The 16,001-nt window shown below is 44.0% G+C and overlaps 1 protein-coding gene across 2 annotated transcripts in view; it reads left to right on the top strand.

Moving 5' to 3' along the window:
- Positions 1-425: 425 nt before the first annotated feature.
- Positions 426-16,001, top strand: part of PTPN23 (protein tyrosine phosphatase non-receptor type 23) — a 41,643-nt gene continuing 26,067 nt past the window's right edge. Inside the window, exons 1-3 of one of the 2 annotated variants that reach the window (XM_060307820.1) lie at positions 497-621; positions 815-1,363; positions 8,326-8,400. Coding sequence is in view for 1 of the 2 variants with exons in the window: in XM_030845298.3 (XP_030701158.1) it covers positions 538-621; positions 8,326-8,400 (159 nt within the window). In the remaining variant the exon portion in view is untranslated. Of the gene's footprint in view, positions 622-814; positions 1,364-8,325; positions 8,401-16,001 lie in introns of both variants that reach the window. The other variant, XM_030845298.3, reaches the window with a different exon arrangement.

The following is a 16,001-nucleotide window of genomic DNA, read 5'->3' as shown; positions in this document are numbered from 1 at the left end:
CAACCACTGCACCACCAGGGAAGCCCAAGGCTCAGTTTTTAAGTCACCTCTTCTGAGTGGCCTGCCGCCACGTTATCTCTACCACCGCACCTAACCCCATCTACCAAGGCCCTCGACACTACTTAAGTCTACAAGTTCACGGTTACGTTCTTTTACGCCCTTCCCCTGAGTGGGGAGCACCTCGGGCCAGAGCCAATCCAGCAGGTCTACTTCCTCCAGGAGGAAGAAACCAGTTACTACCCTGTCTGGCATTTAAGTGCAGGTAGACTACTACTCCCAGAAACCCTTTCGCCTCGGGCTGGAGATTTGCCCTCTACACACGCCCCGTGGAGGAGGCTGAGCATGCGCAATGGAAGATGAGCCTGCGCGAAAGGCTGTGCGGGCGGGGACCGCATCTCCCAGCAGGCCGTGGGGGCATTCTTTTATCCCAGCGTGACCAGTAACTTCCGGCGTGGAGGGGCGGCGCGGTGCCTACAGCTGAGCTAGTACCTGGAAAAGCTAGCGGAGCGGCCGAGTGGCCGGCGGGCGGCAGCCGCCATGGAGGCCGTGCCCCGCATGCCTATGATTTGGCTGGACCTGAAAGAGGCCGGTGACTTCCACTTTCAGCCGGCCGTGAAGAAGGTGAGTGCGCCTCCTCCCCGCCCCCGCTTCTCCCGCGTATCTCTGTCGTCTGCCGGCGCGGGACGCCCCCTGCGCGTCCATCATCTCCCCAGACCCTGTCGCGACGTCGGGTGAGGCCAGGAGGGGCCTCCGCTGGCTTTCCTTAGCTTGGCCCACCCCCATCTCACCCCAACCCACCCCTGCGCGCCCACAGGCCCCTGGTAGCACCCGCTGTCTCCTCGGCCATCCAAGATTCCCATCCAGGCACCTCACTTCCTCGCTGTGACGCTCTGGACCTCGTTCTGCTCCGCCCCTAATCCACGCCAGGACCGCCCTGCGGGGAGCAGTGGGCGGCCCTCCCTGAACGGCTGGGTGGAAAGGCTGTGCCCGGCCCTCGGTGCGCTGTCTGTCCACGACCGGACTGGGACAGACGCTGAGGATGGCTCAGGATGTGTTTTAAGATGAGAGCTCCGTGAGCCACAGGAATGCCTGACCTCTGCGATTGGAGTCTCTCTGACACTTGGTGCCATTCTGTCTGGTCTCCTCAGAAGAAGAACCCTAATCTGGAGATCCTTTGGACCAGAAAATACAGTTCCGTGTCATTTGGGGAAGGGTTACTGCCTTTCACGACTGCCCAGAGGGGATAAACAGTGTTGTAGCTTCCGGAGAGACTTTAGGAGTCATTTGTTGAACCTTCAGTTGGACGGAAGAGGCTGGCAGGTTTGGCGCTGACGGAGGCGAGGGATCGCTGTGGCGAGATCAGGTGTGGCTGGTACAAAGCGGGGCCAGGTGTGTCGACTGGGCATCAGAAGCCCTCTGAGACATCTGCTGCCTTGGGAATGACCACCTGGTAGCATTGGGGGTCAGAGCAGAAGTAAAAAGGAACAACCAGGAGGCTCTTGCAGGTTGATATCCTTGTGGTTTTTTTCAGTAAGGTGCTTGAGGAAAAAAATAGGACAAAGAAAATAAATTGAGAAGTAGTTTCCGAGGAAGGTCTCCCATTCTCTCTTGACACTGCCACTGCCTCAGTTCAGACACTAACAGTTTGTATCCCTTTGAGTCCATCGTTTAATCTCTTTGGGCATCTTTTCCCTCATTTGTAAAACCAGGAAATTAGATTAATTGATCTAAAATTCCAAAAATTTGTTACCTCTTTCCCAGAGTTTGGTAACTCCTCTCATGGAAGCCCAGGGGCTCCCAGGGAGAACATTGCTCACATAATACCTTGTGGGCTAGGTGTAGGTGACAAGAGCATCAGAGGCTAAGTTTAAACAAAAAGATCTCCAAGGAGTTCCTGGGCTAAGATTTTATCCAGTGGATTTATCTTCCATCTGCTCTTTTAATTCAATTAGGTGAATTTTTCTAAAACACAGCAAAACTTTGTTTTCTAGTTCAACCGTAACCTATTCAGAATACTCTCTGACCTACCCCAGTTCTTTCATCATTTTTTCAGGGCTCAGTATGTGTTTGATCTACGTGCTTCTGATACAAGTATCCCAGATTCTGTTCACAGCTACTTGCTGTTCCCTTAACATTCTCTGTATGTTTGCTCTTCTGTGCCTTTGGTTGTGGAATTCCTCCCACCCAGAAGAGCTCACGTCTTTGCCCTCTGGAGTGGGGATGGGGTTCTTCTTTTTTAAAAAAAAAATTTTTTTGTTGTTTTTTTTTTGATGTGAACCACTTCTAAAGTCTTTATTGAATTTGTCACAGTATTGCCTATGCTTCACGTCTTGTCCCCCTGGCCCCGAGGCATGCAGGATCTCAGTTCCCCGACCAGGAATCGAACCCACCCCCCTGCATTGGAAGATGAAGTCTCAACCACTGGACCACCAGGGAAGTCCCGATGGGGCTCTTCTTTAATCTCTATTTATTGATTCTGTCAGTCTTTCAAGGTCCAGTTTAAGCTCTGTCTCATCCACAAGCCTTCTTTCATCTGGATTAATCTTTCCCTTCTCTGAATTCCTCACTCTTTTTATCCTTTTCCTAGTGACAGTTACGTGCGCTATGTTTTAACCCCACTGTTCTATTGTAAGTAACCTGAGAGGCATCTCCCTGCTCCTCAGAACCTAGCAGGGTCCCTTTTTCATAGTTGGCATGCAGGAAAATGTTTCTCAGATGATTGACAGTTGAGAGGGAATTAAGAGATGGTGACCATAAATTTATGGAAATCCAGTGGATAAAATCTTAGTCCAGGAACTCCTTGGAGATCTTTTTGTTTGAACTTAGCCTCTGATGCTCTTGTCACTTAACACCTAGCCCACAAGGTATTATGTGAGCAGTGATCTCCTGGGAGCCCCTGGGCCTCCATGGGAGGAGTTACTCATTAGCCATTTACTAAGGTGGTATCAGATGCTGAGGAAAAATTCATTTCCTAGACATCTGCTCTTTTTCTTTGTTTCCTTATTTTGGGGTTGGGGAAAGATACACCATTTATTTGATAGGTTAAAATTGTTGCATGTTTTACATGAACCCACTGAAAAGGAATAGCAATCTTGTGGGTGGCCAACTCCTTCCGGTACTCTGGAACTGTCTTCCTGCAGAGGAGACTACAGTAGCCACTGCAGCTGGGAACTCTCCCTGACCAGGACTCCTGTCCCCAACCCTAGAACCCACGCTTAACCTTCTGCCACTGGTACCCTTGTCCTTTCCTACCCTTGCTCCGACCTGCAGGAACCTTCACCAATGACTTAGAGCTTAGGAGTAGAATTTAATTTAGGATAGTAGAATGAAAATGGTTCTGTTGAGGTCAATCTGTTGAGCACCATGCGGAGTCCTGAAATACAGATGAATAAGAGTCCTTTTTTTCATGGAATACATAGTTTGGTAGAGGAGATTTAAAAATTAGATTGTGACATCAGTGGAAGAGTAGAGATATGTGCAGTGTGTACAGAAGTACCAGCCTAAGGAGGGGCCATCAGGGGAGGCTTGCCAAGGAGGTGGGTTTTGAAGAATAAATAGGAGTTTTTCAAGAAGGTAAAGGGTTTCTTTATTTGTGACAGCTGGGCCTTTGAAAAAAACCTTTCATAATGGTTAGTACTGGTTTTCATTCCTGATGGATATGCCTTCAATTATGGAATAATGTGAAATAAGAGCCAGGAGAACAGCAAGCTGGGTTTGAACAGCAGTGCCAAGTTTTAGGTTGGGATACCTGGACTCACATAATTTTTTAGTGGGGAAATGCTGCTAGCCCTGTACCTTACCTGTGTTTTGGAGCCCAGAGTGCTCACTGGAAACTGATGAAGGATGACTCTGTGCTCTTCATCAGTGAGTGATTTGGCCACACATGTTCATGTTAGAAGTTCTTTCCTCCTGTGGTCCCAAACACCTGCCCTTAACCAACTGCACTTGAGCTCAGGTCAAGCTCACTTGGACTCAGGTGCTACATCCATCCCTGATTCATTCATTGAACAAATAGTTATTGAGTGACATTCTCAGGGCTGTATGTGATGACAAAAATGTCTGCCCTCATGGAGCTTACCTTCTAGTGATCCACATAGTAAACCATCCTCAAGGACAGATGTACCATAGGTAGCCACCCTACCAACCAAGTGGCTTCTTGGCCTCTCCCCTCTTCCCTCTCTGGCTAGATTGCTCTAAGTCTCCACTTTCGCACCAGGTTACTCCAGAGAAACTGTCCGCTGTTCAAGGCCTGCCACCACTTCGCTTCAGCCTGCCTTTCACACTTCAGTCTTACCAGGCCTCTCACATAGGAACTTTCAGCCTCTTTTGCTGGTCATTGTCCTTGTTCCGGTCCTTACTGGAATTCCTTTCCTCCTGTTCATCACCCAGGTTGAACCGTACTTTCTTGGGGTCCCTTTAGCTGCCGGCAGTTGTACCACCCTCCTTCAAATTCAGACAGATCTTACCGCTCCCCTCACTCAGTTGACCTGTGCCACAGAGTGTACACTCTTGTTGCCTCTTCTTACTGTTCATCTTATTCTCATGTAGGTAGAGTCTGGTTTTCAGGTTTGTGGAGTTTTTATCCCCTTCCAGATTTCTCATGGGACAGCTCACTCTTGAAAAACTTGTCCCACACATAGATGGGGAAATGAGATGACCAGAGGCCTAAAAGTGCCTGGCTCCTCAGCAGTGAGGAGCACAGGATGTTGCCAGTTGCCTTTGGTGGTGACCTGTCTTATCTCTTATCACAGATTTGGAGTCACTGAGCCGGTCTGCTTGAGCCTATCTGCCCACTCGAGTTTACTGCAGAATGGCTTCAGGTGCAGGTGACCTGGATTGTTCAGTTCATTCTTCTCTGACTTTAATCTCATACATAAAAGCCGTATATCCCTTTCACACCAGATTCTTTACTTGGGAAGTAATAAATACTTGTGTGTAGAGAGTGCTTAGGTTGAATGACCTAGTCTAGTTCTAGCACCCTCCAGGGGAGGTAACTTGAGTCGACCTCACTAGTGTTATCCAGGCAGTTGGAGGGGCTGTTCAGAAGAGATGCGGGAGAGAAGCCTTGAGTCTTATGTAGGGGTTAGACTAGGTGAGGATGAATGCCTGTTCTCATCCCTGATGCTCTTGGCCTGTAATTTGGTCTTAGGCTTGCTGATACCAAGGGGCTGAAGATTCCCCTTGGCAATAATACTTCCTTCTCTGAATAAAATTAATCTCACTTGAAACTCAGTAGCAGAACATATATTGTATTCATTAACAACACTGTAAGTGGGACTTAATTTTATGTGGAATAGCCCAAGGCATTCCCCATATTTGAGTCAATCCTGCAAGTGAAGAAAAAAATATAATGTGCATGGTGAATGAATACAGTGCCAACAGCTGTGATGCCTTTTATTGCCTTTTCTTCTTGGGTTATTGCTTTAATTAGCACCATGAAATTCCAAGGTGTTATATCAAATTAAGAGCAGAAGCTAAACATCCCCATTATCCAGGAAAAAAAAAAGAGCATACACAGAAGAATGAGACCATGATAGTACCAGAGAAGGTGACACAAAAGGAATATCCCTGGGTCAAGAATCAGGAAGTTTGGCCCAGAGTGCTAGCACTGCGATTGCTCATCTCTGCAAAAGAATGGCAGGACCCAGGATGGATGTTTCCAGTGGTCTCAATTTACCTGCAGAATTCTGGGCTATTTGTTGCTCGGTAAAAGAGCAGAGTACCATCATGGAAATAGTATAGACGTTGGAATCAGACAGACCTTGCCTTAGGTCCCACCTTTTCGACTTAATAGTTGGTGACTTTCAGCTGCTACAAATGATTACATCATTAACCTGGGCCTCATTTTTCTCACCTGTAACATGGACTAATATACCTTATAAGCTTGTGGGAATCAAGAGTTAATGCATGTGAGTCCCTAGTACAGGTCTTGGCATATTGTAAACAATATTTTCAACTTAGCATCCTCTTCCTCTGTTTAGTGAATATCTCAAGACCTATGACAGCTCTGTGAGTTAGACATAGCAGGTAATTTTTTAAAATAATTTTTTAAAAAATTTATTTATTTTATTTATTTATTTTTGACTGCATTGGGCCTTCGTTGCTATGCACGGTCTTTCTCTAGTTGCGGCGAGTGGGGGCTACTCTTCGTTGCGGTGCGCGGGCTTCTCATTGCGGTGGCTTCTCTTGTTGCGGAGCATGGGCGCTAGGTGTGTGGCCCTCAGTAGTTTTGGTGCGTGGGCTCAGTAGTTGTGGCTCTAGAGCACAGGCTCAGTAGTTGTGGCGCACGGGCTTAGTTGCTCCATGGCATGTGGCATCTTCCCGGACCAGAGATCGAACCCGTGTCCCTTGCATTGGCAGGTGGATTCTTAACCACTGAGCCACCAGGGAAGCCTCATAGCCGATAATATTAACTCCATTTTACAGGTGAAAAACCAAGCCCAGACAAATCTCAAAGCAACCCAGGGGCATAGCCAGGACTTACTCAGTCTTGGTATTTCTCTCTGGAAGTGGTCTTTTCATTCTGTTTTATTGTTTTCACTTATAACTCCTTCCTCACCGTTTTGCCCCCTGCTGTGGCTCTGAACCCTGAACATGCTTTCAGCATAAAACTGTTCATAGGTCTCATTGTTCCCTCAGAAAAGGATTCCCAGCTACTCCAAAGCCTGGCTGGGCTCTGGAGGTTCCCTGATCCTCCTAACCCCCACCAGCTGTTAGTTGTGTAGCTGTGCTGGGGTCCTGTCAGTGCCTTCTAGTATCTTACTCTTGATCTGGGGTGCCAAGGCCCAGGCTCTACCTGCTGCTGGGCCTTCCTTCTCAGACTCTGCTGTGACCTTCAAATCCTGACCAGACCTTGTTCTGAGCTGTGCAGAGGTGTGAGCTATAGAGAGAATGACTGAGAGATGGTCTCTGTCCTTTACTCTAGAACCTTCAGCCGCCTCTTTCCTCTGTTCAGTAGGGGGAGTGATCAAGCCATGGAGGATTTTATCAGAATTTAAACAATAACCTGTCTGCTCCACTGACTCATTGTGTGGCTGGCGATTCATTTTTGCTTCCCATTTTTTGTTTTATGAGAACCATGTTTAAAAAATAGAAATGGATTGGTCTAATGTGTGGTTAAGAATATGGGCTCTGGAGCCCAAATGCCTGGATTTCAGTCACTGCCCCATCAGTTATTGGTGCTGTGTGACCTCGGCAAATGCCTTAACTTCTGTGCCTCAGTTTCCTCATTTCCTCATCTGTAAAATGGTGACGATGATGATGTCTGCTTCTTTGGGTTGTTGTTAGGATTGAGTGACTTATTAGGCACTTGGCACAGTGTTTGGCCTGTGGGTAGGAGCTCAGTAAGTGTTTGCTGCTGATCTTGGAGGAGGAATGAGACAGGTAGAAGGTTTCCTCTAGGGACAGTTTGCTGGCAGTGGAGGCAGCATCTCTCTCCCCTTTACCATTGTGTGACTACAGGGACAGATGTTCTCAGCGATGTCAGGTGAAGCCTTGTTTCTAGGACTCTCAGATATCCCTCCAATCCCTTCGGCCTCTGTCCCACAGGACCTCCTGCAACAGGAGTAGTTCCAGCTGCCTTAGTCTGTTGATCTTAGGTGAACAAGGGGCCCTTTGGTCCAGGCCGTGCCTCCAGGCTGGTGAGTGTGCTCACTGTCCAAGAGGTGGTGAGTGCTGTTGTGGGCAGGCATGCCAGTCCCTTCTCTGATATGGGCCCCCTCCTCTCCCCTCCCCCTGTCTGGGTCATTCCCATCACACATCCACAGGCCTTTCCTCACCAATGAGATCACTTACTTCTGTGGTGCCCTTTCCGCAGGAAGGCGGGCTGGTGAAGAAGGCTTTGCGCTCCCACTCTTCTTTGGTTCTTCTTCCTACTACATTTGCTGTTGGGTCAGGATTATGACTGTGACCCCAGGACACACCAGGGACCAGTACTTGAGGGAGACTTGAATTTCTGGCCCATTTTGGGATGCTCAGTAGGATCCCATTTCAGACAGCTGAGTTCCCCAGCTTCCTGAGCTGGCAGAGTCCTGGGCTTCATAGAGAGAGGGCTGCAGCATGATGAGGGCCAGCCAGGGTGTTCCATTCAGGTTGTCCAGTCTTCTTTTCCATTTTATTCAATGGAGGAGGCTCCCGCAGTCAGCATCTTGGTGCTGTCCCATTATTGAGGTCGAGTTTCTTGCGGCCCAGGAGATGAGCTCGTGGTTGTGGGTCTGGACTCCATCCTGAGCCCTGACTGGTGATTGCCGAGGACTCGGAGGGCAGGAGCAGGAGCAGGGCAGTATGCTCTATCCCTGGTTTACAATCTTCTCTCTCTCTCCCTAGTTTGTCCAGAAGAATTATGGAGAGAATCCAGAAGCCTACAATGAGGAACTGAAGAAGCTGGAGTTGCTCAGACAGGTAGGAGGATAGTGTTTTTATGCAGGTGTGGACAGAATTGGTTTGATAGGGAAGTAAAGAAACCACCTAGAACTGTCTTCTTATTTTAATTCAGTATTTTTTCCTCTGTAAAAGCAGCAAAATTAATGATAGAAAAATTTGAAAATACTAAAATCAAAAAGCAAAAGAAAAAACCCTTTTCACAATTTTTTTGTATATATATATATTTTAATGTTATTTATATATACTATATAAAACCACAGTAGGACCACGTACCACCTATACTGCCTATGTAGCCTGCCTTTTTCACTTAACATACTGTGGATATGTTTCTGTATCAGTGAGCATACAACAGTGGTATTTTTTTTCTTGGTTTATCTAATAATTTTTCTTTAAGTTTTATTTTATATTGGAGTATAGTTGATTTACAATATTGTGTTAGTTTCAGGTATACAGTAAAGTAATTCAGTTATACAGATATCTGTTCTTTTTCAAATTCTCTTCCCATTTAGGTTATTACACAATATTGAGTAGAGTTCCCTGTGCTATACAGTAGGTCCTTGTTGATTATCTGTTTTAAATATAGTAGTGTGTATATGTCAGTCCCAAACTCCCAGTTTATCCTTCCCCCACCACCTTTCCCTTTTGGTAACCATAAGTTTGTTTTATAAGTCTGTGAGTTTTTTTCTGTTTTGTAGATAAGTTCATTTGTATCTTTTTTTTAAGATTCCACATAGAAGTGATATCATATGATATTTGTCTCTTGTCTGACTTACTTCACTTAGTGTGGTAATCTCCTGGTTCATCATGTTGCTGCACATGACATTATTTCATTCTTTTTAATGGCTGAGTAATATTCCATTGTATATATGTAGCAAATTTTTAAAAAAAATTATTTATTTTTGGCTGTATTGGGTCTTTGTTGCTGTGCGTGGGCTTTCTCTAGTTGCAGCGTACAGGAACTACTCTTTGTTGCGGCGCACGGGCCTCTCATTGTGGTGGCTTCTCTTGTTGTGGAGTGTGGGCTGTAGGCATGCGGGCTTCAGTAGTTGTGGCACACAGGCTCAGTAGTTGCGGTACACAGGCCCTAGAGTGCACAGACTTCAGTAGTTGCAGTGCGTGGGCTCAGTAGTTGTGGCTCGTGGGCTCTAGAGCGCAGTCTCAGAAGTTGTGACGCATGGGCCTAGTTGCTCCACAGCATGTGGGATCTTCCTGGACGAGGGATTGAACTTGTGTCCCCTGCATTGGCAGGCGGATTTTTAACCACTGTGCCATCAGGGAAAGTCCTGTCCCACATCTTCTTTATCCATTCATCTGTCGGTGGACATTTAGGTTTCTTCTATGTCTTGGCTATTGTAAACAGCACTGCAGTGAATATTGGGGTGCATGTATCCTTTCGAACCTTTCAGGCTTCTGTTCCATTACTTCTTCCCCCTTACCTTTCACCCCCAAGACAAATCCCAACCCCTGCCAAACCGCTGTGGTGTTGTATGTAGGTGGGGTGGTGTACGTAGGTGGGGTAGCTCTAAGGAAGGAGGCTGGAGGTGGGAATCCCCCCACCAGGAGACTTGGAGGCCAGCTGACTTTTCAAAGCTGTTTCAGCCCAGAGGGTCCAACATTCTTTGGGTACACTAGACTTGGTTTAACTGTAGGAGGGCCCACCTGGATCTGGAGATTGTGGTTTCGTGCAGAGGGACCAGGCACTATATGTCTGCGGGGGCGGAGGGGGGGCTTATTTGCTGGCACATCCTCCTCAGCTCCCTCAGCCCCATAACAGTCCAGCCTCGGGACCCAAGCCTGCTCAGGCTTTAGGGATGTGACACCAGCCAAGGTCACCGAGGCCTGAGGGGAATAGAGTAGGCATTTCTTTTTTTCTTTTCTTTTTTTTTTAAATTTTTATTTTATGTTGGAGTATAGTTGATTTACCACGTTGTGTTTGTTTTAGGTGTACAGCAACCTGATCCAGTAATACATATACATATATCTATTCTTTTTCGGATTCTTTTCCCATGTAGGTTATTACAGAGTGTTGAGTAGAGCTCCCTGTGCTATACAGTAGGTCCTTGCTGATTATCTATTTTATATATATTAGTGTATACAGGTTAATCCCAACCTCCTAATATATTCCTCCTCCCCCACCTTTCCTCTTCGGTAATCCTAAGTTTGTTTTCTAAGTCTGTGAGTCTGTTTCTGTTTTGTAAATTAGTTCATTTGTATCAGTTTTTCATATCTACCTATAAGTGATAACATGATATTTGTCTTCCTCTGTCTGATTTCAGTTGGTATGATCATCTCTAGGTCCATCCATGTTGCTGCAAATAGCATAATTTTATATGGCTGAGTAATATTCCATTATATATGTGTGTGTGTGTGTTTATTTATACACACACACACACACACACACACACCCCACATCTTCTTTAGCCATTCATTTGTTGATGGACATTTTGGTTGCTTCCATGTCTTGGCTATTTTAAATAGTGCTGCAGTGAGCATTGGGGTGCATGTATCCTTTCAAACAATTGTTCTCTCTGGATATATGCCCAGGAGTGGGATTGCTGGATCATATGGTAGCTCTATTTTTAGTTTTTTAAGGAACCTCCGTACTGTTCTCAATAGTGGCTGTACCAATTTACATTCCCACCAACAGTGTAGAAGGGTTCCCTTTTCTCCATACCCTCTCCAGCATTTATTGTTTGTAGATTTTTTGATGATGGCCATTCTCACCAGTGTGAGGTGATAACCTCATTGTAGTTCTGATTTGCATTTCTTTGATAGTGATGTTGAGCATCTTTTCATGTGCTTTTTGGCCATCTCTATGTCGTCTTTGGAGAAATGTCTATTTAGATATTCTGCCCATTTTTGATTAGGTTATTTGTTTTTTTGATATTGAGCTGCATGAGCTGTTTGTATATTTTGGAGATTAATTCCTTGTCAGTTGCTTCATTTGCAAATATTTTCTCCCATTCTGAGGGTTGTCTTTTTGTTTTATTTATGGTTTCCTTTGCTGTGCAAAAGTTTTTAAGTTTAATCAGGTTGCATTTGTTTATATTTGTTTTTATTTCCATTACTCCAGGAGATGGATAGAAAAAGATCTTGCTGTGATTTATGTCAAAAAGTGTTCTGCCTATGTTTTCCTCTAAGAATTTTATAGTGTCCGGCCTTACATTCGGGTCTTTAATACATTTTTAAAAATTAATTAATTAATTTTTGGCTGCATCAGGTCTTTGTTGCTGCGCGCGGGCTTTCTCTAGTTGCGGCGAGCAGGGGCTACTCTTTGTTGTGGTGCGCGGGCTTCTCATTGTGGTGGCTTCCCTTGTGGCGGAGCACAGGCTGTAGGCACGTGGGCTTCAGTAGTTGTGGCTCGCGAGCTCTAGAGCGCAGCCTCAGTAGTTGTGGTGCACGGGCTTAGTTGCTCCATGGCATGTGGGATCTTCCCAGACCAGGGCTTGAACCCATGTCCCCTGCATTGGCAGGCGGATTCTTAACCACTGCACCACCAGGGAAGCCCCTTTAATACATTTTGAGTTTATTTTTGTGTATGGTGTTAGGGAGCGTTCTAATTTTATTCTTTTGCATGTAGCTGTCCAGTTTTCCCAGCAGTTCCCACACATTTATTGAAGAGACTGTCTTTTCTCCATTGTATATTTTTGCCTCCCTTGTCATAGATTAGGTGACCATAGGTGTGTGGGTTTATCACTGGGCTTTCTATCCTGTTCCATTGATCTGTATTTCTGTTTTTGTGTCAGTACCATACTGTTTTGATTACTGTAGCTTTGTAGTATAGTCTGAAGTCAGGGAGCCTGATTCCTCCAGCTCTGTTTTTCTTTCTCAAGATTGCTTTGGGTATTTGGGGTCTTTTGTGTTTCCATACAAATTGTAAAATTTTTTGTTCTAGGGACTTCCCTCGTGGTCCAGTGGTTAAGACGTCGCCTTCCAATGCAGGGGGTGTGGGTTTGATCCCCAGTTGGGGAGCTAGGATCCCACATGCCTCATGGCCAAAAAAACCAAAGACATAAAACAGAAGCAATATTGTAACAAATTCAATAAAGACTTTAAAAATGGTCCACATCAAAAAAAAAACTTAAAAACAATTTTTTTTCCCTAATTCTGTGAAAAATGCCATTGGTAATTTGATAGGGATTGCATTAAATCTGTAGATTGTTTTGGGCAGTATAGTCATTTTCACAGTATTGATTTTTCCAATCCAAGAACATGGTATATCTCTCCATCTGTTTGTGTCATATTCAATTTCTTTCATCAATATCTTATCGTTTTCTGAGTACAGGTCTTTTGCCTCCTTAGGTAGGTTTATTCCTAGGTATTTTGTTCTTTTTGTTGTGATGGTAAATGGGATCGTTTCCTTGATTAATCTTTCTGATCTTTTGTTGTTAGTATATAGAAATGCAACAGATTTCTGTGTATTAGTTTTGTATCCTGCAATTTTACGAATTCATTGATGACCTCTAGTAGTTTTCTGGTGACATCTTTAGGATTTTCTGTGTATAGTATCATGTTATCTACAAACAGTTGACAGTTTTACTTCTTCTTTTCCAATTTGGATTCCTTTTATTTCTTCTTCTTCTCTGATAACCATGGCTAGGACTTCCATAACTATGTTGAATAAAAATGGCAAGAGTGGGCATCCATGTCTTGTTCCTGATCTTAGAGGAAATGTTTTCAGCTTTTCACCATTGAGTTTGATGTTAGGTATAGATTTGTCATATATGGCCTTTATTATGTTGAGGTGTGTTCCCTGTATGTCTACTTTCTGGACACTTTCTGGATGGTGGCCTTATAGAATGAGTTTGGGAGTGTTCCTTCCTCTGCAATTTTTTGGAATAGTTTTAGAAGGACAGGTATTAACTCTTTTCTCTAGATGTTTGATAGAATTTGCCTGTGAAGCCATCTGGTCCTGGACTTTTGTTTGTTGGGAGTTTTTAAATCACAGTTTCAATTTCAGTACTTGTGATTGGTCTGTTCATATTTTCTCATTCTTCCTGGTTCAGTCTTGGAAGATTGTACCTTTCTAAGAATTTGTCCATTTCTTCTATGTTTCCATTTTATTGGCATATAGCTGCATGTAGTAGTCGCTTGTGATTCTTTGTATTGGGTTGGCCAAAAAGTTCGTTTGGTTACCGAATACATTGTTGAATACAGTTCTTCGTGAAAATGAAAAGTGTGTCTTTTATTTTTACTTAAAACCGAACAAATTTTTTGGCCAACCCAATATTTCTGTGCTGTCAGTTGTAACTTAGTTTTCATTTCTAATTTTACTGATTTGAGCCCTGTCCCTGTTTTCCTTAATGAAACTGGCTAAAGGTTTATCAATTTTGTTTATCTTTTCAAAGAACCAGCTTTTAGTTTCTTTGATCTTTTCTATTGTTCTCTCCATCTCTATTTCATTTATTTCTGCTGTGGTCTTTATGATTTCGTTCCTTCTACTAACTTCTCGTTTTGTTTGTTCTTCTTTCTCTAGTTGCTTTAGGTGTAAGGATAGGTTGTTTGAGATTTTTCTTGTTTCCTGAGGTAAGATTGTATTGCTGTAAACTTCCCTTTTAGAATTGCTTTTGCTGTGTCCCATAGGTTTTGGATCATTGTGCTTTCATTTTCATGTTTCTCTAGGTATTTTTTGATTTCCTCTTTGATTTATTCAGTGATCCATTGATGGTTTAGTACCATATTATTTGCCTCCATGTGTTCGTGTTTTTTATCATTTTCCCCTTGTAGTTGATTTCTAATCTCAGTCTTGTGGCCAGAGAAGATGCTTGATATGATTTAATTTTCTTAACTTTACTAAGGCTTGCTTTGTGGCCCAGCATGTGATCAGTCTTGGAGAATGTTCCATGTGCACTTGAAAAGAATCTGTATTCTGCTGCTTTTGGATGGACTGCACTATAAATATCAATTAAGTTCATCTGGTCTGATGTGTCTTAAGGACTGTGTTTCCTTATTGACTTTCTGTCTGGATGATCTGTTCCTTGATGAAAGTGAGGTGTTAAAGTCCCCCACCATTACTGTGTTACTGTTGCTTTCTCCTTTTATGGCTGTTAGTATTTGCCTTATATATTGATGTGCTCCTGTGTTGGGTGCATATATATTTACAATTGTTATATCTTCTTTTTGGATTGATCCCTTGATCATTATGTAGTGTCCTTCTTTGTCTCTTATAACACTCTTTATTTTAAAGTTTGTTTTATCTGGTATGAGTATAGTAAGTTCCCTACATACGAACGAGTTCTGTTCCAAGAGTGTGTTCGTAAGTCCCGTTTTGTTTGTAAGTCTAACAGAGTTAGCCTAGGTACCCAGCTAACACAGTCAGCTGTATAGTACTGTACTGTGTTAGGTTTATAATACTTTTCACACAAATAATACATTAAAAAAACCCACAAAAAATAAAGAAAACATTTTTAATCTTACAATATAGTACCTTGAAAAGTACAGTAATACAGTACAACAACTGCATATAGGGGCTGGTATCGAGTGAACAGGCAAGAAGAGTTACTGACTGGAGGAGGGAGAGGAGGTGGGAGATGGTAGGGCTGATGGATTATCAGCAATAGGAGATGGAGGGCAAGCTGCAGTTTCACTCACGCCTGAAGTTGACGGTGCAGGTTCTGATTCCTTCAATTCCATCTACCGTCTTGAAAAAAATGTTCCAGTGATGTTTGGGTAGTACTGTACCAGCTACACCACCGCTGCATTTATGCTTGCTTCCGGACATCCTGGGCTGGAAATAAAGATACTATACTACTGTACTCTATACAGTACTGTACAGTAAAGTACACAAAAACACAGCCACCGGTAGAGGATGCACGCATGTGACAATGTACGCCAGACACATGAACTGACTTACATGATTAGACATGAGAATGCACGTTCACATCTTTGAAAGTTTGCAACTTGAAGGTTTGTAGGGGACTTACTGTATTGCTACTCCAGCTTTCTTTTGATTTCCATTTGCATGGAATACCTTTTTCTGTATCATCATTTTCAGTCTGTATGTGTCCCTAGATCTGAAGTGGGTCTCTTGTAGACAGCATATAAATGGGTCTTGTTTTTGTATCCATTCAAGCAGTCTGTGTCTTTTGGTTGGAGCATTTAATCTGTTTATGTTTAAGGTAATTATCGATATTATGTTCTTATTGCCATTTTGTTAATTGTTTTGGATTTGTTGTTGTTGTTTTTTAATTAATTTTTGGCTGTGTTGGGTTTTCGTTTTTGTGCGTGGGTTTTATCTAGTTGTGGTGAGTGGGGGCTACTCTTCACTGCTGTGCATGGGCTTCTCATTGTTGTGGATTCTCTCGTTGCGGAGCACGGGCTCTAAGCGCGCAGGCTTCAGTAGTTGTGGCACATGGGCTCAGTAGTTGTGGCTTGCAGGCTCTAGAGCTCAGGCCAGTAGTTGTGGCGCACGGGCTTAGTTACTCCACGGCATGTGGGATCTTCCCAGGCCAGGGCTCGAACCCGTGTCCCCTGCATTGGCAGGTGGATTCTTAACCACTGTGCCACCAGGGAAGCCCCTTTGATTTGTTTTTGTAAGTCTTTTTTCTACCCTTTTGTTCTCTTGTGATTTGATGACTGACTGTAGTGTTTTATTTGGATTCCTTCTTTTTTTGTGTGTG

The sequence above is a fragment of the Globicephala melas genome, chromosome 11 (genome assembly GCF_963455315.2).
Source record: "Globicephala melas chromosome 11, mGloMel1.2, whole genome shotgun sequence".
NCBI lineage: Eukaryota > Metazoa > Chordata > Mammalia > Artiodactyla > Delphinidae > Globicephala > Globicephala melas.
The sequence above is the reverse complement of the archived record's forward strand: the minus strand, read 5'-3'. Positions and strand labels throughout refer to the sequence as shown.